The sequence below is a fragment of the Erithacus rubecula genome, assembly GCF_903797595.1.
Source record: "Erithacus rubecula genome assembly, chromosome: 6".
Taxonomy (NCBI): domain Eukaryota; kingdom Metazoa; phylum Chordata; class Aves; order Passeriformes; family Muscicapidae; genus Erithacus; species Erithacus rubecula.
Window position 1 is genome coordinate 22,799,057 of NC_136688.1, and position 20,330 is coordinate 22,819,386.

The window sequence follows — 20,330 nt, forward strand, 5'->3', positions numbered from 1 at the left end:
CTTTTGACCTAATTTTCCTGAGCTGTCTTCAACACAAAACAATGACCAAAGGCAGAAACATACTGAGGCTCTCTGTATCTACCTGCAACAAAAGAGAAGCAAAGTGAACAACTGGTATTACTGCTTTTCAAATACATGTGTCTTGGGAACAGGGAAATGGGGTAAAGACAGCACACATAATGCTGATACTAACCAGTGAGACAAAGATACTGATGTAGTGTTTCATGTTGAAAAACTGAACAGCATGTTTCCTAGCTCATTGAGACAATTTTTGCAAAGTTATGCTATAAGATGTTTCTAAAACACCTGCTGTTCCTAGCTGCTCTGGGTGCTGGATGTCAGAAAAGAAGATTTCACACAGATCTAACATAACTGAGCATACATTCAGTCTTGATGAGCAAAGGCATGGAACCTGAATACCTTGGCCAAGGAGGGCTGTTCCTGATAAGCAAGCAGAAATACTGGTGAATATTCAGAAACAGCAGTCTTATGGCTTGCATGGAAAAAATAGCAGAGATCACTAAAAGGAGCAATGAGATCAGCTCATGCACAAACACAGCTGCAGTACTGTGGCGCTGCCCTTGACCTCTTTTGCAAGCTCACAGTAGGAGGCGAAGCAAAGAGAAATGCCTGCTGTTCAAGGAGCACGGTGACCAATCTTTCAGTCCTGGTCACAAGCCTGACGTTAGTGACACACTTTACAGCACCCTGATGAACATGTGAGTCTTTCCTTTGCTGGTGTATTCCACGAGTTCTTACAGGGACTAAAGCAGGGCTGGGGTTCTCAGCACACCAGCAGCGTTCCACTAACAGCCTCATCTTGCCACATGATTGTTGCTGAGCTCTGGGTGACTTCCCACGCACATTCCAACACCCAGCCCGCACAGCTCCCACATCCCCGCTCCCCAGGCGGTCGCAGGGCTCCCCGCCTCACATCCACGGTCCCCAGAGCCCCGCCGTGCCCATGCCTGCACTCACACTGCTCGCGCATGCCGGCCTCCTGGCACTTGCGCAGCCGGCACTCCTGGCACTTGCGGCGCATGTACATGTCCATCTCGCACTTGCCGCCGTTCTTGCAGACGTACTGCGCGCCCTTGATGACGCTGCGGCGGAAGAAGCCCTTGCAGCCCTCGCAGCTCAGCACGTTGTAGTGGAAGCCGGAGGCCTTGTCCCCACACACGCTGCACACTTCATTCCCCAGCATCTTAGGGGCTGGGCCCTTCTTCCGCTTCAAGGGGGGATTTTCTACCAAAATGAAAAATAGTGAGTTAAAAAAAAAAAAAAAAAAAAAAGAAAACCCACAGACGTGAAGGAAATGTGGTGTTTGCAGCTGTCTGCCCCATTCCTGACAACCAACATCCTCACCCAAACCCACTATCTCCCAAGCACACAACTCTCCTTTTCACACAAAGCCCTTCTAGGCAAGCAAGTCTTCTGCAACAAACTTACTGACACAAAGTTTCACCTCAACAATATAAACAAATACAGCTTTGTACTTGTTCCCCTCCAAAAATGGAGAGAAAGAGCCAAAACATGCTCAGGCCAAGTGCTCTTCTGCACTTTCTAATTAAAGTTATCAATGTGAGAAAGACCTGCAAAAAAAAGTTGAGTTGAAATCTAAGATTGTGCAGAAAACAAATTCCTTCAGAATCCACCTCCAGATCTCTTACTTCTATTCTCTGCCACACATATGCACAAGAATAAGGAAAAATGTTCTCTCAACTCAATAGTCACAGAAAGCCAGTGCTGAAACTGTGACCCTACAAAAACCAGACTGAGCAGACAATCCTTGTACTGGAACACTTGGGGAAACTGTCGAGACAGAAGACGGCAGCTTGTGGAGTTGGCTGCAATGAGCTAACTCAGCAGCACACTTCACAAGCTCTGTGAGCCTTTGGAACCCTGAAGCCGTCATTTCCTCTTCTAGAAGAGCACTCCCCACTCCCAAAACACTCTCATAGTGACAGTTCATTAACTAAAGCTTGTTCTTTCAAACATGGGGCCTTCACTACTGCTCCCCATTTCAGATGGTCTTGTGCAGCAGCTCCCAGTTCGGACAGATTTTAATCTTATCAGTGGCTCTGCATTTTAAAACATCTCTGGTCTGCTCCAACACATCTTACCATATGCACTCCAGTCAAATGCTTGCCAGTACCCTGTGCATTCCCTCCCTATTAGACCTCTCTCTTTTCCATCCATTTAATTCTAGCTATACTGACATTTGAAATTCTACACAGCTCATAGCGCAGGTAGTTTTCTGTATGTGAGATATTATAGATTCTTCTATGGCAGCTATTATAAAGATTACAACCAGCATGTCTTGACAAATGTCTATATTTTGTTCAGATATGCCTGGAAAGTCTTCACACAGGAGTTGATGATTAGTTTGAAGAACAAGGCTACTGCATTTCTTGATCAGCATCAGGGTTACAGTTGTGTGTCTCATTTCTGTATTTACTGTTCAAATACTTCTATCCTTGTGTTACATTTACTATTCTGCACAAGTTCCTGAAATGCTAACCAGTTTTAGGTCAGTCTCAGATATTATCTGTGCTCCTCAACACAAGCTTTAAGCCGTAAGAATCTTGGTGTTAATTTTCAATCCCACTGACTTTACAGAGGCCTGGAGGTCACTCATTTTAGCCTCCACTTCTCATTGCAGTTTGGACAGCAAGAAAATGTCATCAGCAAGGTTAAATTTCGGATAATCTCCTCTCTTGTTCCACTATATTTCTCTTCACACAATACATTACCAAGCAAAAATTATGCAATGCCTACAGTTATTTCAGATTACTTAGTCTAAACACATGCAATGGCAGATTAAATGGTGTAACAACTTTGGTGAAGCCTTGAGTGATGTTCATATACTTCTAAGGAACAGCAGAGTAACCCAATGACTTCCACAGACAAATCTGTCCATCTTTTGGAATTTTAGCTGTCTAAGACATTACATAAACGTCTTGTTTATTCTCTTAATACCTTTTCTATGACTGCTTTATTGAGACAGATAGGCTTATTCTTTGATCTATGCAAATTATTTTCCACCTCTGAGCATGAAGCATTTTAGTTATACACATGATTATTGTTATTTTCTGTAGTCAAAGATAACAGAAATAATGTAAAATGAATAATGAAAGCATGAATGCCACCTCTGAATCTTTAGATCTCATTAAGGTTTTCCTTTCTTGGTAGATGCCCTATTAAATAAATATTTTCCACATTTTGTCTTTTTTTCTTATATTTTTATAAGCAAACAATCTATCAATCAATCTCTTTCATTTCAAGTCCTCAAACCCCTTTTAAGGACTTTACTGGATAGTCTCATACCACCTTTTAACTACTCTCTTTGTTTCTACTCTACTGAGTCCTCATTCAACATTCAGATTCTCTCTTCATTTTCTATCAAGATTGCCCAGTGCTTCACTGCTGAGCAAATAGATTAATTTGTCACATTTTCATTAAGATCATGACCCTATGCACTTATGCTTTCCTTTACTTCCTGTTACCTGTCAGAGATGTTATACTGTCTTCTTACAGTTTGAAAGTGTAGGACTGTGTCCATAAGCAGCAGCTTTAACTATAGAATCTCAGTTCTATGTCTGATACTCTTCACCCTCAGTTAATGTAAGAAATACATGGAGAAACTCCTACTGTCTTCCCATTGTATGAATCTGCAAAATCCTATCATCTCTTTGCATCACTTACCCTTTTTGGATTGTCAACTGTAGTAAAGCTTTATTTATTGATAAGGCTAAAAAAAAATAATTTATCTTACTGCCATGGACCTAGCCTCTAGAAGGTCATATAAGCAAATATTCAATGCACTTATCACTTAGATAAACTGAGTCTTCAGCTATGAATAACTGACTCTATTCTTAGACATCATCTCTGAGTGCCTCAAACACAGCAGAACTTGTCCTAAAATTTTGCCAAGTATCAATTCTGCTTGCAGCTGAAAGAATGGATAGCTTTTATCTTGCATAGATTTAGTGAGAACTTTTGCTTACCTGCATGCTCAGGGGGGTTCTCTGAGCCGGGGAAGAGCGGAAGCCCTTCCTCCTCCATCTCAAATACACTTGCCACCCTCTTCCCATGATCCTGTGTGCTGAGTTGAGTGGGACCCATGGAGGCCACACAGGAAGGGCTCGCTATAATCTCATCGCTGCAGAATTGTTTCTGCCAAGCAAGGGGCCACGGGTACCTATCTTCAAAGTCCTTAGTTTCTCTCTCCTACTGAAAGTCAGGAAGTACCTGTGGAAAAAACAAACATGCAAAAGAGGCAAGAGTTCAACTGTGGAGACTATTAACTTCCAAAATCTATTACAAGCTGTATTACAAGCAAGCTTTGAGATTTTGTTTCCGTAATTAGCTTTGTTTTATCAATATTTATACTCTTGAAACACAATATTTTAACAAACTGTGGTAAAAGGTACCAGACTAGCATATCCAGGTGCAAAACTATTCTTCCATTGCCAACAGACTTATCAAAGCAAGACAAGTTTTCATTATTGCTCATACTACCAGTGCACTTCATCCCTGATCTCTCCAAGTGTGTAAGAGGGAAATTCCTGGCATTATAACCAGTGGCCTTTGTTAAAGCTTTCAGTAACAAACAGCTCAGTGCTGCCAGCTGCTCTGAATTTTGGTGCATGAATTTCAAAGCATACGGAATATTGGAAAAAAGATTTTTCATACAATTATTTAGCCGACTACATAAGATCGAATTTCCCTCTTACTATCAGAAGCCAAAGACTGTGACAAAGGTTGATGATGCATCAAAAATAAGGATGACAAATCCTCCCCTCACCCAAGTAAGAAATTGAAAGCCAGCATCCTCCCTATGGGAAATGGCCATGATGCCATTCTCAGGAAATGGATTCACCACCAACCTTCTGAGGTTCTTTCTTGGAACCTAGAAACCATACTGGAAAGCATCTTCATTATACAGCCCTGGCTCCACTACAGAATCTGAAACTGGAAAGCAAATCCAACCACTTTTTCCAAAAAGCCCCACCAGCACAGAAAAGGGCCCTACTCGTTTGACCACATGGATTCAGTGAAACTGATGCAAATTGCTAATGTAAACACACCCCTAATCTGATTGAAGGTCAGTTGATCTTCACTCAGCGATTTACCAATGCAAGCTAAAGAGATTAACTGATTTAAAAAGCAACTGCGTGAAAGGCCTGTACCAGGTTTGAGTGATTGAGTTCAGGACTGGAAGCCTGTAGTCCCTGAAAGACAGGAGGTGACAGAAAGCTCTGAAGCAGCCCAGACAAGAGCATCAGCATGCAGGGGCATGCCTCACACACTATAGTGCTGACAATGAAGAGGCAGAGAACCACTGTCCCAGGTCCCTCTTTCCTCATGGATATTTGGACCAGACCACATAACTTTTCTCAGAATGTCAAAAACAAAAATGAAAGCAATGCTTCCAAAAATGAACCTCTTCCCAGAACTCTGAAACAGGCATCAAGTACAAAAACAAGTCACACTGTCAGGCCTGCTGAGCTCCTGTCATCTCCAATTACACTGTGGATGCAGGTGTTAAAACCACAGGGCACATTAATTCACGTGACATTTGTAAACACAGCCTCAGACAGCATTACGAATTCAGAGCTCCCTTCCCTGAGGGAGCTGAAAAAACAGACTATCTAGGATAAAAACAGGACAGCAAATATGAAACTTAAACCTACAAACAGGAAGAAGTCCTACTATGGGAGAGGACCACTTAACCATTGTGATTTGCAACCAGTGTCAAGGAACTCACAGTCCTCAAAGGAACAATGTGGCTACCACAATCAACTTTTTTTTTATAAAAAGTTTCCCCAAGAAATCTTGCAGAATCCGAAAACCTTGTGGAAGGTTTCAGAGCATCAGATAGAGATGGGAACTTTACTCTAGTAAATCCAAACCCAACTTGTATTGCTAGTCCTATGTAAGCTCCTCACTGATGCTGACATAGATGTCTCTGGGCATGTTTGGGCATGAAACAAGACAGCTAAGAGTAAGCCTCTGCATCTCCACATTCCTTTAAACCATGCAAAAGACTCACTCAAAGATTAATTATTGTGCAGAATGAATCACCAGCAGCACTACTGCAGCAATTTTTCAAAGGAAGGGCTTGATCACCCATCTGAGGGACTGAGAGTCAGTGCTCAGGGCCAGGCCTTCAGTTCAATGATCCATTCTTAGTGTATCCCAGCCACAACTGAAACTTATTCCAGAAAACAAGAGGAGGTAAGGTCTGATGGGATTTCAAAGCTGTGTGATCTGCACAACAACTGACATTGCAAGAGTGAAATTTGCTGTCAGCAAGACAGCTGGATCCCAGAGTGGAGTGTCTGAGAGACTGTAAGCCACCAAGAGGGAGGGGAATATATATCCATATGCACATCCAGGACACTGCAATACAGAAGCTACTATCTGTGCTGAAAACTACCCAATGTGTTCCTGCTTCATGCACCAGCCTCCAAACTTCACTAAACAGAATGGGCCAAATAGAAAAGGTTACTTGTCTTCTCTGCTCCCAAGACAGAGCAATTTTTCTTCTGTAGGTGCAATAGCAGTTGCAGGATGTGGAAAACTGACCTAGCCACAAACAGCAGTTTTATCTAGCTGGTGCTAGGCAAAGAAGTCTACAGATCATTTTCCTCACATTTACACAAGTGAGAGGCTGTATTACAAGGCCCAAGGCTTGGTTTTCACAGAAAGGCACGAGGATTGTTTTTACAAGACTAAAAATCTTGCAAAGTTCTGTGCTAATAATCATGCTATTAGAGATTCACACCTTCCAATCTGCACCACCACTTCAACTAAAAATGCAGAAAGGTGATGCAAGCTGTAACTGTAAGAAGAGAACACTGTCTTCTTGACACAGTCTGCTGTGCTGCCTCCCGCTGTCTGTCTCAACTCCTTCAGTTTTAGAAACCAGGACTGGCCATGCGACAAAAGATGAAGCAATCACTTCTCTCAAATGCAGCATCTTGAAGAGAGTAACCTCATGAGCACACATACTCCAGTAAGGAAAAAAGTAGAGATGAAAGGCTGAGGGAAACAAATCTCTGCCAGCCCTTGCCACCCATGTCTCAAATATGACACTAAACACTTCTGAAACGTGTCACTATCAGCTTCCCCTGACTCAATTCCTTCCATCTCCCCTTCTTTTCTGAGAAAACAAAACAACTCAGATACTGATGATCTCCAGGTCAGCACTCTGACAACAAAGTACTGTTTTTTTCAGAGACTAAAGATGGCAACCCTGGCTCTTGCACCTCATGCTAAATGCCAGAAACACCCATCACTTCCTCCAGCAACAATCTCATCCCATTCCCTCAGCCGAGTCCTCTTCTAAGCTATCTGAAGCACTTTCTCTTCTGGAAGACTCTGATCAGACCTGCCATCAATAGACTATGCTAGAATATACCAAATTATAGTCCCATGTTCAGTGAGGACCAGTAAAGGAGATACCATTGGGCAGCACAGAATATACAGAAACCAAATGAGCCAAATGCAGTTACTATGACACTTCTGCTATAGAGTGCTGTCCTCTCCCTGGTATTCTTAGTTTGGCACTTTTCATGAAAGGCTTAAGGATCAGAAACCAGACCAGATGCAAGCACACCTCTGAAGGAACCATACTGTGTAACACACTAATAATCAGAGGAGCAGTACAACAAGCCCTTTGCCTCCAAATAAAGGAGGCTCAGAGGAAAGAGGAGCTTTTTAGAAAGTTTGTTCAAGTCTCTGATCCTTCAAAAACAGGATTTACTCATCACAATCCTGGCCCTGTAAATTACAATATCCTACAGTTTCTGCCAAGGCAAGCATATATAGCTATATTTGAGTAACGAATCACAAGCAGGCACTCTGCAGCATGTCAGCATCAGCAGAAGAGACCTCATATTTGTATGCATATGCTAACATGACTGTGCTCACTGTGTGTCAACAGGACAGCACCTCTCTGCATGGGCCTTACCAGGCTGTTGATGAACAAATACATCTGACAGGAAAGGCGATCTTTCAGAGGTAACTAAAGCAGGGATACATTTTCACATTTTGGCTTCTAAGCGTGCTCTGACATGCAGTAGAGACTCACATTGGCTGCTAGCATTTATCTCTGAAAGGTGGGCCCATGGCAGTGCACAATAACCTCTGCTGAAACCTAAATGCACAACTCACACAGCGGTAATGCAACCTTGGGTATCAGATGCTGGCTGCAGATCTAAATGGACAAGAAAAAAAAACAGAACTCACCAGTTAAGAGATTTCACGGGACTCTATAGCACCTACAAAGAACTAAACCCCTTGAGAGGCACCACCGTTCCAACCCTCTCATACAGAATAATCATATTTTGTGACCTAATGCTTTCCCTATACTGTGTCTGGTGTAGCAGCCAGAGTACTTCCACAAGTCTTCCCTAGGATCTTGGTACTACCTTGTAGCTGTTTCAGAGAAACAAAGATTATTCCCAGCCCATCTTGGCTCATTCTTTTTCCTTCCCTCTACATCATCACATTTTTCAAGAAATGCTGAAACAGAGAGCAGGTCTATGAGTGAGGCAAAATATATGTATACATATGACATGTTTCAATTAGGAAAAAGTTGAAAGAGACACCTTGTACCTTTCAAGACAGAAAATTAAATAATATTTCATGTAAAAACTGTCAGAATTCATGTAGAAAAATAGTAACTTCAGATTGACAATGGGAGTGAAAAATTACAAAAATGCAAAATGTGAAAAGCAGTGCAACAGGATACTGTAAACAATTATTTTGAGCAGTATGTTTACAAAGAATGGAAAAAACAGCTCTGTAACTCTCAGGAAACAGACTAGCTCAGTGCCCCTGCTGTAAATCCCTCTCTCAGAGAACTGCAGGGACACAGTTTGAAATCACATTATCCATTTTGACCTCTCAGAAGCATAAAGGCAATCACAAACTGGAAAGAGTTTGTGAGCCACCATCAGTTCCAAGCTGATAAAGAAAAGCTACAGCCTGATTGCTTTCATTTGCTGTCCAGCTAAGCTTCAGCTGACCATGAGTAGCTGCCCAAGATTGCAGCACTGCTTTGTGAGCCTTTTTAGTTGTTGCCACCATTGACAATTATGCAGAAGCATCCTACGAGTCACTCCCAGCTGCACAGGTACCTTCTGATCTTTTGCCTTCAAGAGGGTCTTAATCCCACCTTCCTCCCCTGTCCCCTGCCTTACTTTGGGTTTTACTCCTGCTGCTGACCAACTCCTTTATTATCCATAACTTTGCTGATTCCTGGCAAGGCCTTTGCCCAGGTATTTGTCCCTCCCTTTGAAGTGGGCTCACTGCAGCACTCAGTTCTCGCTGGGTTTCATTTGGTCTCAACACAAGGCATGTCTCCTAACCAGGTCAGGCATGGAAACCACCACAAAGTTCAGAGAACAACAGCAGAAGTGACTAACAACTCAAAAGATTAAAATAAACAAATGTATGTCACTCGGTTGAAAGAGTACTGGGAAGAGAAAATAGATGTAACAATTGTTTCCTGGAAGGTGTTACTCTGAAAGACAGTATTCCTAAAAGAACACTGAGAAGGGAAAAGTCTGGCTATTGAAAAAAAATACCCTAAAGCTGAGTTCTGGGGACTGGAACTCTCCATAACTTTCCTTCTAGAATTAGACCTTATAATTACAACCAAAATGCAAAGAGTTCTATGGACATTTATTAATCTGAACTTAATATGACTTAGCTATTCTGTGGGTGAAGAGTGTCTGTTATCAACAAACAACGGGAGCAACAAGAGTTCCAAACCAGTTTCACCTTACATTGGACAAGAAGGAACACAGAACTGAAACAAGTGAACACATGAGTTAGCAAAATGAATTAGAATCTCAAAGCACAACTGTATGACCAAACACAATGCAATAAAACAGGGCAGAATTAAGCCCAAAGTACTTCTGCTTTGCTCCACCTAAAAAGTCCAAACAACCAAACCTGCCCCTTATCCATGATCTGCAGAGTACAAGGTTTCTTTCCTGCAGAACCTGTGGACTCTCTCATTTTGGAAATATGACTTCCCAAATTTTAAATCAGATGATGACAGAATGCACTGACTCCCAGGAAACTAGGGGCTCTGCAAAGTTCAGCTCCAACAGCAACTGTTTCTCAAGTCAGCTCTCCTGCTCACACACCTCATCCAGCAGCAGGTGCTCCCTGCTCTCTCATTATACCTTGCCTGGCAAAGGCTGATGTTTTGGGTTTGCCCTTCCCTTCAACTCTTGGTTTCTGCCTGATCAAAGATAGCCATGTCAACACAAGAAGCAAGAGGAAAAGAGAGCATACCCTGACTACTTTCAGGGTGGGTAAGTCCTGAAATGGGCAGTGCCTTTATTTTTCCTCCCTCCCTCCCTCCCAACTGCCGGATGTCCTTGGTTCTGCAACTGAGCGGAGGAGAAAGGAGATGAGGTTACTGGAGTTCATTCACACTGCACACAGGACTGCTCTCGCCTCTTCCTGTTTGCAAGGAAGTATTGGTCCCTCTGACAACGGGAGACAGAAAGAGGCAGACAAGTGGATAGGGGAAGAGAGGGAAGGGAGAGGGGAGGGAGGGATTATGGTAAGATCAGACTTTTCCCCGGTTAATGAACTGGAAATGAATAACAAGTGATATCAGGAGTGATGTAGCCACCTTGCTGTCATGAAATTCCTTTAAAAGGCCATTGACACAAGTTCCTTTGAACTCTGGAAAACTACACAGTCCTGATCTGGATAAAAAAAAAAAAAAAATTTAGCCCTTCCAGGCTTTCTACTGTCACCTCAGCTTTCAAGCTTCTGACTAACTTAGAGTATAGCCATCTCAGGAATTGCCAAAACCAGGGCACACACAGGCTTACAGCAAGGAAGATGTGACAGTAGCAGCATCCCTCCATCTTCTCCTCCCCTCCAAGCCATGCTGTAAAATGACAAGTTATCCCTCCTAAGTTCTGTCTGGCCAGGTAAACTGTGAAGCCAGTGTCCCAACATGGGGAGGAGACAGAGCAGTCACTTTAGAGGGACATCAACTTCTGCAGCACTCACAGGGACGAGCATGAACAGAACTTGCTGTTTGTATCTGAACTGCAATAATCCCCTGTGTCTGGCCACGACTCCAGCTCACTGACAGCTCAACACCACTATCAGCATCGACCTTCAGATGGCAGGAAGCACGACTGAGTCTTTGATAGGGGCTTCCTACAGGAAAAATCCCATCTGTGCTCCTCCCAGGAGGATGAAACACTTGGAGCAGCTGCTAGCAGAAAAGCAAAGGGCAGCTCTGTGTACTTCTTGGGAAGCGGAAGGGAGGGAATCCAGCCTGGGTCCTTGTTCACAGAATGTGTCACCATCAACTATAACAGCAATATTTCCCTATGGAAACTCACTTTAAATTGAAAACAACATTCTTTTACCAGTAGCACTCAATTTCTCCAAGCAAATTTAGCTATCCTACAGTAAGACTTTTCTTCCCGTTGCACATCTAAATGTATCTATGCAAAGGTCATTTTGGTTTACATGTCTGTTTTTCTTTCTAGGGCCCCCGTATTGGCTAATAGTGTCATTCCTTCACATTTCTAACCAAAGCACCAAATATACAAACCACCACGAAAAAAAAAAAAAAAAAGTGTTCAAGCAACCAACAAAACTTCCTACTACAAAATAATCTACTAACAAAATTAAAGTTGAGATGTCTGCATCTCATTAATCCTGCTGCTGACCAGCTCTTACACACCCTTCATGCAGTGCCAGCTCATCACATCCTACTTGAAGGCCAAAAATGCAATCTGACCCCACCACCTCAGTTTCTTTATAGATGCCACTGAATGACATCATGGAAAACAGGACCACAGACTCAGTTTCTTTCTGCATGTCTTCTCTATATTTACTCAGCCATCAATATCTTGTTCTGCACAATTATACATAGCTGTGCAAAACATAACAGTCAGGCATTACTTGAAGCAACAGTTTTATAACCCAGAGCTTCTTTTGTCTTCTCAGAGAACAGAGTTTAAAAGAGACAAGAAGCAATAGTGTCACTGGTATCAGAAGCAATGATAATAACCAACTAGATCCAAAAAGCTGAATTTTTTTTAAATGGGGCTTGCATAGAAGTTAGAAGGGAATGGGGAGAATTAGAGATCTTCTCTCTTCAATAATTGTGGACATTTTTGGGAGCATCACATTACAGACCAAAAGCTCCACCATGCTCCTTTATAACCCTTAGTCCCACAGATGCTATAGCCTTTCTTCAAGAAAACATGAGTCTGACTCAGCAGATTTGAAAAGTCACCCCAATCCTATTTGCAATTGAAGCATGGGATCAGAACTTTCAAAAGAGAGAAGCAAGAATGAATACCCAAAATAACATCCTGGTAGTGATGATACCAGGGAAAAAGGTTAAACCTAGTCCATAAGGAATAAGAGGACCAATAAGATTATGTAGAAAAAAGCACTGCAGGCCTTTTTTTCTGCAGAGAGAAAATGGTAGTGATAACTAATCCCACAACATACTGGAGTTTTTTACTGGATTGTTTCCTTTAAAAATTATTTCACCTCAACTATGCAGTAAGAGAACAATATTTCATGATCCATGCCCATTCTAGCCAAGCACCTTTATCAGCTAGAATCACAAAAGGGAAAGAAATCTCAGTTCCCCAGGCAGTCTCAGGACATTTCTTCAACACAGAATCTCAAACTGCTGTTGACTCCTCTGAGCAGGAACACGGCACAGTCCACTCACAGCACTGAGTTACTATCACAGATAAAAGCAAAAAAGCAGGAGCTGCATCATTTTATCAGGAAGAGAAGATGACAAAAGACACAATGCCATAGGATATCTCATGGCAAAGCCAAAACAAGAAACAAAAAGACAACTTAAAACCCCTCAACTCCTATCCCTTCTCCAGACCTTCTCTTTCAAGCTGGTCTTCTCCATCCTCTACCTATGAAATTAGAGACATGAAGAAGACAGGCAAAAGAGGGAAGAACAGAAGAGGAGCGCTGTTTGCAGTAAAATTGTTTGTTCATTTTTCTGACTTCCTCCTTTCCTCCCACCCCAGGAGCACTTCCATCAGCATGCTGCACATCACCATAACTGATACAAGATTGTTTCTGGGAAACAGCCTCTTAATAATGCCTCTATATAACACTTTGTATCCAAGCACTATTCCACCCAAAAGCATTAATCAAAACAAATACTACCGCTCACAGGCAAACCAGAAATACAGTACTGGATTGCAAAACAGGCAGGAAACTCATTAAGATTCCCTTCAGGGCAGTAGGGGAAAAGCACCAATTCCCATTCATAGAAGGATCATGCCTAGATGTAGCACAGAGGTCAGGAAGAAATTATGGTAGTACAGAAATACCCATATAAAGAACATATCAGAGGGATACTGTAACAGAGTTTGAAACTGCTTCAGAGTAAGCTTGACTGGTAGTCTATTCCCCACTCAAGTATGATCAGGGATCTATTTCGTCAGGTTTTGCTAATACTGCTCTTAGAAGAGCAGGAGTAGAGAGGGAGGATTGCAGATGTACATATCCAAACACAGATCAGTCAGAAGACTGCAGCAGAGCAATAAAGGAGATCAGAAAAGCTGCCAAGAAACACAGTGAAGACTGGCAGAAGAGTGCAGGTCAGAATAAAGGACTATTAAGAGCTTTGCTGTAAAGTAAACTTGCCCTGCTTTTGACTACTCTTCTGGATTCTGGCCTGTATGGGCTATTTCTGCTTTGGGGGTCATTGCAACTGAACTCTTATAAGGTACAGTATCAACAAAACAAGGAGGGCTTCTCTGAGTTCTATAAATCACCAAGCAGAAGCTAGGATGGAAGGGTTAAAGGTGTAAAAACTAGAGAAAGGGATCTGTGTGGCAGGAAGGGAGCATGTGAGAGGGCGTGTGACAGGCTGTGTAGCAGAATGTGTGTGTCGATCTCATTCCCTTCAAAGCTCTTGGCCAAATGTGGAGCTGAACTTTCTGCAGACTTTGTCCTGCCAAGTCATGTTCCCTTCTCACACTGCCTGACATCACCACAAACACTCAGCTCAAAAACAGTCCAGAGGCGGACAGAATCCACCGCTCAAACCCCAGCCAGTGAAATGGCTGCACTCACGGCACACCCACCAGATGGGAAAACAGAGCCACAGACTCTCAGCATCATCCATGCAGAAACTGCACTGCCAAGGTACAAAGAGACCAGAGGTGCTAACAGACCAATGCTCTCCTATTGCCCCAACAGTGGATCAGAACAGACTGAAGGTCTGCACAAAGGCTCTAACAGAAAAATGCAGAAGAACGTAAGCATCAGACCATCTGAGTTTGTCACAAGCATCCTGCTGCAAGGAGCGCAGTCTGTTCCCAACTCTGGCACAACCCTGCCAAGAGAATGGAACAATCACACATGACCCACAGACAAACGAGTAGCCAGCTATCCTGCAAAGACCCACGCTCCAGCAGGGTCTGCACAAAGCCAGCAAACAAACACTATCCTGTCAGAGAACTCCTATAACCTTGACTTCTCAGAAATAAGCACAAACCCAAGATCAAGGCTGCAAAATGCACCATGTGTACAAGTGTGTGGGAGTAGGCAATGGGACTAAGCCAACATGTGGCTCCATTTCTTATTTTGATCCTTGTGTCAAGGAAGAAGGGTGTGGATGGCCCACTGATTCTGGGACATTGCTAAAGGCACCACCCAGAGCAAGTATCAGGGAGTAGCAGTGGAAGATGATACTGAAACAAGGGAGAACAAAGTCTGCAGTCTCTTGTTTTTTTCTTCAGCCTTCACCCCTAGTCTGCTGCTTAAAAGCAGACCTTTAGAAAATGCCCTCTAAGTATAACTGATAGGGAGAAAATTCATGTTCTCTCAGGCAAAGGTTTCTCCTTTCCCCACTCCTGTTTGATTTCTACAAGAGCAAACAGCAGCTTGGGTACTTTCTGCAGACCAAGGAAAATTTTTCCTTCAGTCCAATACCAGCCAGAAAGTTACATCCCCACTTTTCACATACACAACATTAACACAGGCAACATTGTATGACTGTACAGTTGCATGGTTATTTCATATCTTACACTTTAAATTTTTATTTTTCACTTTAAAGACTCCTCAACAGAAGTTCCCTCTTTCTTTGTAAAGGAAGAGGTTCTGACACCTTCCTTAAAGGTGCATTTTGCCTGTCCCCATGCTATATGGACCTTAAATCATATCCTTACTTATCATATCCTTACCTGGCTTCCTGTCCAGACATGCAGATGCCTGAGAATGTCCATCTCACCAGCTGTAAACACAAAAGCCATCTTTTGAACTTCTTCCTAGCCCTTTCACAGAAATCAACATATTATTCCTTTCCTGCACACAATGGCCAAAGGTGGGAAACAGTCAACAGGAAGACTGGAATCATGGAATTGCTGTTTGAGGGCCAGGTGACAGCTTCTCCTACTCTTGGAGCTTGCAGCTGGCTGAGTTGAGCTGCCTGCCCTGGTGGCACTTCTCATGCAAGTCAATGCACGCTGCTGAGAGCTGCCCACAGGACTCTGAGTGTGCATGTGTGCCTGCATGTCAAGGCATGCACCACCACAGCAAGTCCCAAAGGCTGCTCCAGTGCAAGTGCATGTGCCCACACAAAGCTGCATGTGAGCTTCTGCCAGCAGACATGCAAAAAGCCACTATGTGTGCACCTCTGACTGTGAACTCCTCCAGCAAAAATCTCTGGCAAGGCATGTGGAGTCCTTTGGGGGCTGGCACATTTCTGCATGTATGTCCATGGCAACCAAGACATGCTAAGAGCTGTTACAGAAGCTTACCTGTTCACCCTCATTTCATAAGGGCTCTAGATAAGACCAGTTAAATTCCAAGCATTTTCCTTTAAATGGGTTTAACACACAGTCTTCACGATTACACTTGTTAATTTATTTTCTAAGTTAATGACAATTTATTATGAACTCTAAAACAACCATTTAAACAAACACACGCAGGCCCTATTCAAGCATGACATGGCTACTGGAGAACGTTTAAAAAGTCCAATTCCTAAACGAAAGGAAGTCACTAAGTTCACAGAGTCAGTACAAAAGAATTCTTTCTTAAAAAAGCAGAAAGATTTCTTTCTTCAATTCACTAATTAAGTTAGTTCAGTTCGCTCAAAGCTGGTGGAGGAAGCATAAAATGGGTGGGAGGTACCTCTCTCCTACAATCTCCAAATGAAAACAAGACAAGGAATGATGAGTTATGCTCATTTTAAGATCTGGAAAGAGACAATTGCCAAAACCAACCAATTCTTTCTGCAAAATACAGATAACATTACCCTGATAGAATCAGTTATTTAATAGCACTCTCCAGCAAGCATATTTTCTTTTATGTATCCAGTGCATGATTTGTGTGAATATAGTATAATTATTAAAAAATGTGCATTTGATTTAGCATTTTTATTCAAATGCAGTTTTGTACAAGTCATGAGGAAAGAAATTCACCCAGTAATTACAACTGACCATTTTGTAATGTAAACATTTACTGTGATATAATAGCATAAATACATGTATGCAGATACACTGTATCGTCCTGTTTGGCAAGAAGCACTAATAGATGAGCCTAACTGATTACACTAAAGCTGCCTTTTAAGAAATTACCAAATGCAAAACAAACTTTAAATGAATTATTTAAATCACTAACTTTAATCATGATTTCTATCAGCAAGTGGGAAGCCTTGATTTAAACCAATTGACCTTGTTTGCCTCATAGCTGCAGTAGGGCCAGTGGGCCAACACTGCCCTGCTCCCTGGAGGGACAGAGGATACGACTTCCATGCCCTATTGTTTTTAAGAAATTTTATGAGCATATTTGCCAATATTTTTTTAAATCTTAAAACAAACTAGAAAGCCTTATATGCCAGGATACACCTACTCTCTTGTCAGTCATGTGATTTAGCAATCAGTCTGATACTCACCTAACATCTTATTTACATCTCAGAGAGGTTTCTATGAGTACACAATACAACCTGACTTTGCAACATGGCTTTTAAATTGCTTCAATTCTCACATCCCACGAGATAGTTTTCATACTTAATCCTTACAGCTACTAGTTTGGGTCTGCTCAAAACAAGAATTAGATTTCTCACTCTCCAACATTTTCTCTTCATTTCTTCACTGACTTCCCACTAAATAAACTTTTTTTTCCCCCTCCCTAAACCTACTGGGAAGGTCTGCAATGCTTACTTTCCTCTGTGCACAACCTTAGTTAACCTCTGTCCTCTCCAAATACAATTGTTAAAAGCTTGACAGTGTATACTTCAAAGTGATTTATAATATTACACCAAGATTATGCAAATCACCTTAACATTTTGTTTTTGACACTCCATAAAGCAAGTAATTTTGCTTTACAGGAAATCTGGTTTTAAGATCTCCAGATATAAAAGTACAAGATACACTAGTGTTAGGGGTGTCTCCCTTTCAGTGGGAACACAAGAAAGGAATTTGTCTATGATCCAAATATGGAAAAAAAAGTATTTGGTCACGAGCAGGAAGTCACAGAACAAAATTGACACAGGAATGCTAAAGGAAGCCACTGTACCCTTTCTAACTGATACATTATTTAAGGTCTGACTGAACATGGACAGCCTCTTCTAATTTAACAGTATTATACACCTCTCTCAAACCTGAAGTAACTACAATGAAAATGCTAAGTCAAACACAGTACTTGTACACTAGCAGAAGAATGATCTAATGACCAAGTTCAACCTGATTATATCCTTAATGCAGACCTGTACTTATCACAAGGAAGCATGAGGTCCCTTCACACAGCCAAGAGAATGTGACTCTGCCTTCCCGAGTTATAATGCTGTAAGGAAAACAAGTTAACGCATCCTAGAGCAGATCAGCAGAACATTCTCCCCCAACAAAACAAGGTATCTTTGTATGGAATCATAAAACAGTTTCAAATAGACCTAAAAAATCAAGTAGGTTGGGCAGGAACACCTATGACAGTTCTGGAAGCCTTTTCTCCAAGGCTGTCAGGTGTGCGAATCTCATTAATTGGTGGGGGAGGGAGGGAAAAGAGGGAGAGTGACAAACAATCTGATAGCTTTCCTATTCAACATGCAAAGACCCACACATCTGCAACAATGAGACTTTCACAGCAGCTGCTTCCAAAGCAGAAAGCAGAATCATCCTTCAATGCACCCAAGACAAAGCACATTATATTTTATACTCTTCCTCAAGCAGATTGGAATCACAACTTCTGAAAAACAGCAACAGTTAAAGATTTTTTAAATTCAAAACTCGAAATTTCGAAAACTGAGTCTTGACAGCCATACAATCATAGACCAGATCTAATTACAAGAGACATACTTCTGAGATGTGAGACCATCGGCACTCGATCTAAAATACAACAACAGCAAAACATTAATCCTTCTGTTTACCTCAGAACAAGCATGCAGAGTTGCAAGGACTAATCACAGAGAAAGGAAAAGTCAGAGAATCAAATGCACTTTAACACACTGGAAACACAACTCTTCCTGCAGGTGTAAGACAGGGACAAGGCAGCAAACTCCTGTTCTGTATTTGTACTGCTGCAAGCCTGTCCTGCACAGCCTCCCCCTGCCTCCCTGCACAGCCAGCTGGTAAGGGAAACATGCTGACAGGGCACAGGGAGCTGCAGCAGCAGTAACTGGAAAAAGCAAGCAACGGCAACCCCAGGCACACTGCCAGGACACACTAATTCTGTGATAAAGTTTCCTGTCCCTATTTTTTTAGATTAGGCAATTTATATATATAAATAGTCCCTGCTGTGGTACTTCTCCCTGCATCCCTTCACAACACGAGTAGCTGTAAGTTTCCTCTGGCAACTACAGAACTCCCATGCAGCTCCACAATGACCCATTTTCTGTCCTCCCTCAGGCTGGTTTAGGTTTGTTTCCTCCATCTTTTATTTTGGAGGTCTGGGAGAAAGTTATTAAGTATTTTCACCCTGTTTATTTTCCTGCAAAAGCTGGCCTTCCTGTATGAAAAATGATGCACAGGCATATGCATGTATAAGACAGAAGTACCACTGCAACTGCTAGATTTCAGAAAGGGGTCACACCAGGAAGTCACACAGTTAGTCTGCCTGTGTCACAGCAGAGGTATCTTCTACTGAATATGCCAGAGGTGCATAGTCAAGTGGCAAAGAAGTGCAGCAAGGCCAACCTCCTTCTGACCCTGATACAATGGGTACCACGTCTAATGCCCTCTTTTTCACAGCCCACATGATAGAACGGTAGAGCTCAGCAAGAACTGGCTAAAGTCTTCAAACAGTTTTTGTTTCCATAATTAAATCATAAGGAGTGTTTTTCTACCACAGCAAAGGGGTTACATCTTGATTCAGACCCAATTAAAAAATTAAGCCCATCACTCAGTAAAGGAAATAAAACTCGGGTTTTCTGTTTTCTTTTGTCTGTTCTCAGGTAAAGCCTTCTCTCTGACACCCAGGAAGAGCAGATGAACTCCATGTACCTTGAAACAAGAAGCAGATCTGAGAGGATTCTTCCCTATAGACAAACATAACCTGCAGTCATAGCCAGAAACTGTCTGACACACAGTGATCCAAATTGTTAGTCAGAAATGTGACTCAGTGTTGGAGACTCCCTCAAAAAAGCCTTGCAGAGAAGGGCCCAGCTGTCCCTTTGGGAAAAAGAAAAGAAGGGAAGGAAGTTGCAGGAGACAGAGCATTTCTCTTTCACCAGTGATCCAAGGTTTCCTTCCAGGCCATAACGAAATCCTGTCTTGCCAGATCTGTGGACCTTAGCACCATAAGCGTCAGTGCAATGGCACAATGAGGAGCAACCACCACTGTAAGCAAAGCTACCTTTTAACAGCACCATGCAACCGACAGCCGTACAGACAAGTGTCTGTCCTAGAAAACTTGCGACCTGGGTTGACAGGATGCAACAGGTGAATGACACTGAGAACTTCAAGTGGAGCACAGAGGAAAGCTAACAAGTTACCACAAAGCAAGTAAACATCTCCGGACAGTCCCTCCGGAGAGAGCAGACAGAAACCCGGACTCTCCAAACGCACAACAGCCACAGAAACTGACACCGCTCCCCAGACGCCTCCGACCCCCTTAGCAAAGGGACTCTCTCCGACAGCACAACGGCGCAGTCCCCGCCGGCAGACACGCATCACGGCCGGCGCTGGGCTCCGGACCCAGGCCGAGAGAGTGACCCCTTCCCTCCCGCCCGCCGGGCCCCACTCGGGGGACGCCGCCGGCCCGGCCCGCACCCCGCCAGGCCCCGGGCTCCTCAGCGGGACGGGCCGCCGGCTTGCCCTTTCTTCCAGCACCTTCCAGCGCCG

The 20,330-nt window shown here is 42.8% G+C and overlaps 1 protein-coding gene across 3 annotated transcripts in view; it reads right to left on the minus strand.

Moving 5' to 3' along the window:
- The window catches only part of NR1H3 (nuclear receptor subfamily 1 group H member 3), a 30,676-nt gene that overhangs the window by 8,745 nt on the left and 1,601 nt on the right, over positions 1-20,330 (minus strand). For 2 of the 3 annotated variants that reach the window (XM_079309158.1, XM_079309157.1), the window contains exons 2-3: positions 4,008-4,251; positions 979-1,245 (exon numbers count right to left, since the gene is read on the minus strand). In XM_079309158.1, coding sequence (XP_079165284.1) covers positions 979-1,245; positions 4,008-4,125 — 385 coding nt within the window. In that variant the 5' untranslated portion in view covers positions 4,126-4,251. Of the gene's footprint in view, positions 1-978; positions 1,246-4,007; positions 4,252-15,236; positions 15,287-20,330 lie in introns of those variants that run through there. The other variant, XM_079309159.1, reaches the window with a different exon arrangement.